This window comes from Coregonus clupeaformis, unplaced genomic scaffold (assembly GCF_020615455.1).
Source record: "Coregonus clupeaformis isolate EN_2021a unplaced genomic scaffold, ASM2061545v1 scaf0847, whole genome shotgun sequence".
NCBI lineage: Eukaryota > Metazoa > Chordata > Actinopteri > Salmoniformes > Salmonidae > Coregonus > Coregonus clupeaformis.
This window is the reverse complement of record NW_025534302.1, coordinates 169,882-178,495: the sequence shown is the minus strand read 5'-3', so window position 1 is coordinate 178,495 and position 8,614 is coordinate 169,882. Positions and strand designations below refer to the sequence as shown.

The 8,614-nt window shown below is 42.5% G+C and overlaps 1 protein-coding gene across 1 annotated transcript; it reads left to right on the top strand.

The window, feature by feature from the left end:
* The first annotated feature begins 3,293 nt into the window (after nt 1-3,293).
* On the top strand, nt 3,294-7,977 carry LOC121561862 (zinc finger protein 501). Its single transcript, XM_041874299.2, has 2 exons — nt 3,294-3,921; nt 6,925-7,977. Exons 1-2 carry the CDS (start codon nt 3,549-3,551, stop codon nt 7,695-7,697), a joined length of 1,146 nt encoding a protein of 381 aa, XP_041730233.2. The 5' UTR covers nt 3,294-3,548; the 3' UTR covers nt 7,698-7,977.
* The last annotated feature ends 637 nt before the right edge of the window (nt 7,978-8,614 follow it).

The window sequence follows — 8,614 nt, the reverse complement described above, 5'->3', positions numbered from 1 at the left end:
GTAGGCCTTGAAATACATCCACAGGTACACCTCCAATTGACTCAAATGATGTCAATTAGCCTATCAGAAGCTTCTAAAGCCATGACATCATTTTCTGGAATTGTCCAAGCTGTTTAAAGGCACAGTCAACTTAGTGTATGTGAACTTCTGACCCACTGGAATTGTGATACAGTGAATTATAAGTGAAATAATCTGTCTGTCAACAATTGTTGGAAAAATCACTTGTGTCATGCACAAAGAAGATGTCCTAACCGACTTGCCAAAACTATAGTTTGTTAACAAGAAATGTGTGGAGTGTTTGAAAAAACGAGTTTTAATGACTCCAACCTAAGTGTATGTAAACTTCCGACTTCAACTGTATGTAGGTGCATTACTCTGGAGAACCTTAAGTGGTGAGCAGCACAATCTTACATGTGACCCTAAATGGTAAACCAATAGAGGCTGAATGAAACAGGGTGATGTGGGTTTTGTAGTTTGTGAGATTATTCTGTCAACTGCATTGTGGATTATCTGTAGTTTAGACAGGAGCCTTACTGCGATTCCTGTCAGCGGCATTACAGTAGTCAAGTCTCTTGATGTTGTGCTTCAATTTAGAGGCTAGAGTCAAAAATGTGTCGCTGCTCAATTTTGCGGCCATATTTTATATCGGACATACAGTGCATTCGGAATGTATTCAGACCCTTTGACTTTTTCTACATTTTCTTACGTTACAGCCTTTTTCTAAAATTGATTACATTGTTTTTTTTCCCTCATCAATCTACACACAATACCCCATAATGACAAAACAAAAACAGGTTTTTAGAAATGTTAGCAAATGTATTAAAAAATAAAAAACGGAAATATCACATTTACATAAGTATTTAGACCCTTTACTCAGTGCTTTGTTGAAGCACCTTTGGCAGCGATTACAGCCTCGAGTCTTGTTGGTTATGACACTACAAACTTGGCACACCTGTATTTGGGGAGTTTCTCCCCTTTTCTCCGCAGATCCTCTCAAGCGCTGTCAGGTTGGATGGGGAGCGTCACTGAACAGTTATTTTAGGTCTCTCCAGAGATGTTAGATCGGGTTCATGTCCGGGCTCTGGCTGGGCTACTCAAGGACATTCAGAGACTTGTCCGGAAGCCACTCCTGCGTTGTCTTGGCTGTGTCCTTAGGGTCGTTGTCCTGTTGGAAGGTGAACCTTCACCCCAGTCTGAGCGCTCTGGAGCAGGTTTTCATCAAGGATCTCTCTATACTTTGCTCCGTTCATCTTTCCATCGATCCTGACTAGTCTCCCAGTCCCTGCCGCTGAAAAACATCCCCACAGCATGATGCTACCAGGTTTCCTCTGGAAGATGGTTGTCCTTCTGGAAGGTTCTCCCATCTCCACAGAGGAACTCTGGAGCTCTGTCAGAGTGACCATCGGGTTCTTGGTCACCTCCTGACCAAGGCCCTTCTCCCCCAATTGCTCAGTTTGGCCAGGCAGACAGCTCTAGGAAGAGTCTTGGTGGTTCCAAACTATTTCCATTTAAGAATGAAGGAGGCCACTGTGTTCTTGGGGACCTTCGATGCTGCAGACGTGTTTTGGTACCCTTCCCCAGATATGTGCCTCGCCACAATCCTGTCTCAGAGCTCTACGGACAATTCCTTCGACCTCATGGCTTGGTTTTTGCTCTGACATGCACTGTCAACTGTGGGACCTTATATAAACAGGTGTGTGCCTTCTTTCCAAATAATGTCCAATCAATTGAATTTACCACAGGTGGACTCCAATGAAGTTGTAGAAACATCTCAAGGATGATCAATGGAAACACGATGCACCTGAGCTCAATGTGGAGTCTCATAGCAAAGGGTCTGAATACTTCTATAAATAAGGTATTTCAGTTTTTAATTTTTATACATTTGTAAAAATTTCAAAAAAACGGTTTTTTGCTCTGTCATTATGGGGTATTGTGTGTAGATTGATGAGGAAAATGTTTTATTTACTCCATTTTAGAATAAGGATGTAACGTAACAAAATGTGGAAAAAGGGAAGTGGTCTGAATACTTTCCGAATGCACTGTAGCTATTGCACCATACACAGTTTTAAGGGCCATCATACTCTGTAAGGGCCGCCAAATGAGCAGCGACGCTCCTCTGGGTGTAAACTTAGTGGATTTGGAAACTAGTTCCTAAGTAAACTAGTCCCCCCCCTGCACACAACATACAGAAAATGGTGTATGGTGCAATAAATGAAACGTTGTCCACCATTTAGGGTTGAAAAATAAATGACAATATTTCATAGAAATGCTTTTAATTATTCTTTGTATGACAACTAGTATAAAATATATTGATAATTGTGCACATTTTCCATCATTTTCGCCCTAATTAGTCATTTTTACAAAGTATACGTGACCCATTAGTTCTTAGTCCAACACTAAATATAGGTGTACTTGATATTGCGTGCCCAGCAGAGAAGTACTCCCCACCCCACTTTTACATCGGCACAAATAATCATTTTCCCCCTAAAGTGCTATATTTGTACCATTTGGTGTCCAGGCCCCCCATTTTAAGTTGTTTGACCAGAGTAAAATGCCAGCAACACTCCGTAACACTCCGAGCCCCATGAAATGACACAATATATACATTCTACAGACCCTACTGAGTATTCACTACAATACTTTTACTGCGGCACCAAGAATCGTTTTTTCTCTATAAGCCAATATGAATTCCATATACAGTGATTCACATTGGGGGTTTTTATTTCACCTTGGAACATGTTTTAAAACCCACATTTTAATAAAAATATTAACAAATGTGAATCAAGGTTAATGTTTAAATAATTCGTTTTCATATATCATCAGTTATTGGCATGTTTCTACTTTGATGTGGGGGACGTTTATTTATCTAGTGCTGCGTTCAAAACAAGTTCCCGAGTTAGAATTCTGAGTTGGATGACCGTTCAAATCAATTTTTCCCAGTCGGAGCTCGTTTTTTTCTCAGTTCTCCCAGTTGTTTTGAACGCGGCATAGAACTGTACCGCAGAAATTGAACGTTTATCGCAGAGGTATAGATGCTGCAGAGAAGTACTTGTGTGTATGATATTTTACTGGAGAAGAGTTACAAGGTGTTTCGAACGATAGTGTCACGTCCTCCCAGGCTGGTGGCCTGGTGTAGGATCAGATAGGTCCAAAGTAGTGGAATAGTGATGAGGTTTTATTGGGTGTAGTGAATTACAAAGTGTAATGAATTCATACTGCAGAGTAGGCTGATACACAGCCATGCAGTAGGTGGCGGCATGCACCGGTAAACATTTGTTTGCGGACCGCCAAAATACCAAAGAAGAAGAAGAAGAAGCTGCTCTAGTCGGCCATTTCGTGAGCTTGCTAGCCAACGTAGCCGAAACATTGGAGCTCTTTAGACTCTTTCGGTGATTATTAGCCACTGTGTTTTAAACACACTTCTGTCGTATCTACTAGCTACCCCTTTTAATAACATATTTACGTTGTTTTTGTTAGTCAGCTAGCTGGCTTGTTAAATTAGCAGTAGCACTAAGCTAGTGCTAACTAGCTAGCTAACGTCCTCGACCATGAGTTCACTGAGCTACCCCCCTCCTGCTAAAGAAGAGGAGGTCTGCTGGACGGAGAAAGAAACTCTCGTGAAAGAGGAGAAGGAAGAGGAGGCTGTTACAGTTAAACAAGAAGTAGAGGATGAAGCTGTTACATTGAAATTAGAAGAGAAAGAAGTTACGGTGAAAGAAGAGGAAGGTGTTTTCAGAGTGAAAGAGGAGGAGGATGTTACTGTGAAAGAAGACGGGGAGGAAGAGGAGGATGCAGTTTTTGGAGTGAAGGAGGAGGAGGGGGAGATGACTGAGGAAGACGATTTTGGAGTGAAGGACGGGGAGATTACTGTCACGTTAGAGGAGGAGGAAGAAGAGAAGACTGGAGATCTGATTAACACCAGTGAGTACTGTCATTAAAACAGGGGCACAAACTCTGCTGTTGTTGAACTGTGTGGCTTTAAACGGGCATTCTACACTTCACATTTACATTTACATTTAAGTCATTTAGCAGACGCTCTTATCCAGAGCGACTTACAAATTGGTGCATTCACCCTATAGCCAGTGGGTTAACCACTTTACACCGCACCACCCTCTGGAGAGCCCTGTGGTTGCGGGCAGTGCAGTTGCCGTACCAGGCGGTGATACAGCCCGACAGGATGCTCTCAATGGTGCATCTGTGAGGGTCTTAGGGGCAAAGATGAATTTCTTCAGCCTCCTGAGTTTGAAGAGGTGCTGTTGCGCCTTCTTCACCACACTGTCTGTGTGGGTGGACCATTTCAGGGCGTCAGTGATGTGCACGCAGAGGAACTTTAAACTTTTCACCCTCTCCACTGTGGCCCGTCGATATGGATGGGGTGCGCTCTCTCTGCTGTCTCCTGAAGTCCACCATCAGCTCCTTCGTTTTGTTGACATTGAGACAAGCACACATGCACATACTCACATACTCCAACACACTCAACCCCCCTCCTCCACAATCCACCATAAAATCAGATACTCAACGGCTGTTATATCCCAGAGCCCAACTCGAGAAATAACTTGATTTACGAGTGCACATACAGTTAAAGCTGATTGAGAAAGCATGCAGATTGAGCAGAAATTGATAACAATGTGAGATTTGATTAATCTATGTCAAGTCCTAGGTGATGGAGATCAGATCCACCCTCTTCACCTGAGACACAAATACTCTGATCCCCTGTTGTAACCATTTTCCCGTGCGGTCAGACCTTTGATTATTTTGTGCCACCTGGGCCACAATGATAAACCCCCTCTCTGATTGTCCGAGTGTGACCCCCTCCCCATGGGTTACTGCAGCCAGTGTTGCCAGCACTGCCACTACCTGGGTGGGCGTACCCCACCGGAATCCCCACTGGCTAGGTAAAAAGTCGTCAAGGTTCTCATTAGCAGCTTTGAGAATTTCCTTGTATATTATGCTCTCCCATCAGGGGGCTCTGGCTTTGTAGGACCAACCCTGCCAGGCAGGCTCAGAATCTTGAGGGGGGCGGTGCTGCTCAAGTAGGTCTCTGACCGCATTTATGTATCTGTTTAGGCTGCATACTCACAGCAGGTCCATCAAAGAGATGGGAACTTCTCTTTGGTGTATGGGTTGCTCAGGTGGGTGTCCAGGTTATAGGGTTAGGGATCTTTCCATCATGATAGGACAATTAAAAATTAGATTAGATATATACTATATTTAAAAATGTATATCCCTCATCTACACAAAATTGAAAGCTCTCTCTCACTACCCCTGCTCATAGACCCCCCGGTCGGCTCTGGGATATGCAACCATTTCCCCTTCTCACTCACTTAACGCCGCACCTTTTCAAGCACCTTTTCAAACACAAAAATGCACACCACATGGTTGACTGCGGAAGAAATGGGCAGAGCGTGCAAAGGCACCCGCATCCACATCTGCCGCAAGGGGGAAAGGACGCCAGAGAGAACACAGGACCAACCACAACAACCATCCGCCAAAACAACAACCTCCCGCCAAAAAAGACATGTTCGAATTATTTGTATTTAAAGATGTATTATACGTTTTATCCTTTCAATCCCTATCATTGCTAGTATCAGGTGCTCCAATATTCGACTCCTCTATTACAACTTTTAGAATAGCCATGGAGTAGTCTTTGTGTCTCTGAACATTTGGTTGTCAATATATAGTTTATCCACCACGAGTGCAACACGTTTCCCTTTTCATCTGTTTTCCTTGAAGATTGGATACAGAGCATTGTTTATGCAAACAAGCCATTTGCCACAGCGCAAAATTAAATTATTAGAACAATTTGCCAAAAGCCACAAATTACCCCTTAGTGGATTTCTGCAAATATGTCAACACCACGGGAGTCCTCTTACATTTGGGAACTTTACAGTCCTATTGATCAAACAACCATGAAAAGGTTGGCTCTCTCTCCCTCAGTTATGCACATCAACAACAACAAGGTCAACAACTAATGCTAGCCAGAGCAAGATGAGCTAAAATCTAACAAAGGAACATTAGATAAACCCCTCTCAAACTTTTACAACTAATTTTGTCATCAAAATTGCACTGATAAACTATGGGGAATTGTAGCCTACTCGCCCTTCTGCAGCTTGTCCCAACCAAGCAGCCAAGCTAACTGGCTAACGTTGGCTGGCTTGCTAGCTAGCTACTTCCAGATACAAACGAGAGAACACCTCACTCTGACCGTTTTACTTGCCCTAGCAGAGCTGGTTAGTTTGGCTGTTTACATGTTATCTAGAGCGTTCGTGACTAACTATTACTTTTTTGGCCAACGTTTACTGACACCGGTCATATTCAACGGGTGTTTCGCGTTCGTAAATTCATCAGTTATTCTACGCTCTGGCACACTCCGACGAGAGTGCTCTGAAATCAGAGTGTATATAGCCAGAGGGAATTTGCGAATGCAAGAGATATGCTAACTGGATAACAGTCGTTCTTGCTAGCCACGTTATGACTGACTTGTGATCATTGCCCTTGCTAGTCTGATTGTATTGACATTCCCAGCCTTAGTTACATTCGTCTGTTTTTCTCCAAAATATTGAGTCATTGAAACTGAAACAGTGCATCCTGAATGGAGGCAGCGAACAACGTACCAGGCCAGCTGTAATTTACAACCTGAGAGCAATGTGTTTTTTGGACTACCCAAAAAAAAATTATTGGTGAATTATATTAATCATCCATTGAACTGCATCCATCTATTCTGCCAACAATGTCTTAATGTACTTCATGAAATATTGTTGAGTCAAATAGAACCTATTTTTTGTATAACCTTGGTTGGTTTTGTAGCATTAACCTGGAATTTGATAATTTTTACTGATATTATGATTGTCTGTTTGTTTCATATCTGCAAAGTAGTTTAAACACTGTCAGTTCCACTTTAAATAAACACTCTGTCTTCGGCAGGAGAGAGACCAGACTCAGAGGAACCAGAGATGTCCGAACCAACGAGACGACACCACTGTTCCCACTGTGGAAAGAGCTTTAACCAGTTAGGGGACCTAAAAAAACATGAGAGAATACATACAGGAGAGAAGCCTCACCAATGCTCCCAGTGTGGACAGTGTTTTACCTGGTTACAGAATCTAAAACAACATCAAATACTACACACAGGCGAGAAACCTTACCAATGCTCTCAGTGTGAAAAGGCTTTTACCCGGTTAGCACTCCTGAAAGAACATAAAATAGTACACACGGGAGAAAAACCTTTCCACTGCTCTCAGTGTGAAAAGAGTTTTACCAAGAAAGGGATCCTAAAACAGCACGAGAGGACGCACACAGAAGAAAAGCCCTACCACTGCTCCCAGTGTGGAAAGACATTTTCCTTAATAAAGTACCTGAAAGAGCATGAAAAAACACATACAGGAGAAAAGCCTCGAGAGAAGCTTTTCCTTTGCGCCCTGTGCGGAAAGAGTTTTACCCATTCAAGGCTCCTGAAATCACACAAAAGAACGCACACAGGAGAGAAGCCTTATCAATGCTCCTTTTGTGGAAAGAGTTTTTCTCAATCAAGTTGTCTGCAAAAACATAAGAGAATACACACTGGAGAGAAGCCTTACCACTGCTCCCTGTGCGGAAATAATTTTGCCCGGTTAGATTCCCTGAAATCACATAACAGAATACACACAGGAGAGAAGCCTTTACACACAGGAGAGAAGCCTTTACACACAGGAGAGTAGCCTTTACACACAGGAGAGAATACCTCATTGTAAATACGATTTTTTTCTTAATTAACTTTTTTTTTTTTATGAATAAAGAAGAAACCTGTGTCTTGTGATGTAGTTCAGTGGTGTTCCGAATGAACTGTTTTATATGCTGTTTTCCCATTTGATTAAAGTGTACTCAAAAATACAATCTCAAGACATTGAATATGAAATACATTGGTTTGAATGTAGAGTACCAATATGCCAGTTTGAATGTGTATGCTCTCTGTGATTACATGGTCATTTTCCAACTATGCTCTTTGTGTGTTGTGTGTTCATCTGTGTGTCATTCCTCGAGCACTCAAGTGCCATTTGCGAGTGATGCGTTTGCTCTATTGTTTACGTTTTGCTTTCGATGATGTAACTTCCAGGCTTTAAGGGAATAGTATGGTCGCATCTAGATGTGGAAAAAAAGAACAGGCAAGCGAAAACAATTCGTACAATTAGGACATTTCTCCAAAAAGTACGATCTTTGTCCCCATGTGCAGTTGCAAGCCGTAGTCTGGCTTTTTTATGGCGGTTTTGGAGCAGTGGCTTCTTCCTTGCTGAGCGGCCTTTCAGGTTATGTCGATTATAGGACTTGTTTTACTGTGGATATAGATACTTTTGTACCTGTTTCCTCCAGCATCTTCACAAGGTCCTTTGCTGTTGTTCTGGGATTGATTTGCACTTTTCGCACCAAAGTACGTTCATCTCTAGGAGACAGAACGCGTCTCCTTCCTGAGCGGTATGACAGCTGCGTGGTCCCATGACCGAAGGCAATTGTCACAATATTTTTTTGCGTCATTGCGGTTCTACAGTGAACATGTACCTCTTGTTCCAGCCTTTGAACAGCGACGTATGTCTGCTTTATAAATATGGATTAACTGAGATGTGAAGCTCCTTTTAAAAAA

Excerpts from the sequence above, each read along its gene's own strand:
- LOC121561862 (XM_041874299.2), top strand. The coding sequence starts at position 3,549 with ATGAGTTCACTGAGCTACCCCCCTCCTGCTAAAGAAGAGGAGGTCTGC. Across the intron at positions 3,922-6,924 it reads TGGAGATCTGATTAACACCA|GAGAGAGACCAGACTCAGAG; the intron begins GTGAGTACTGTC and ends TGTCTTCGGCAG.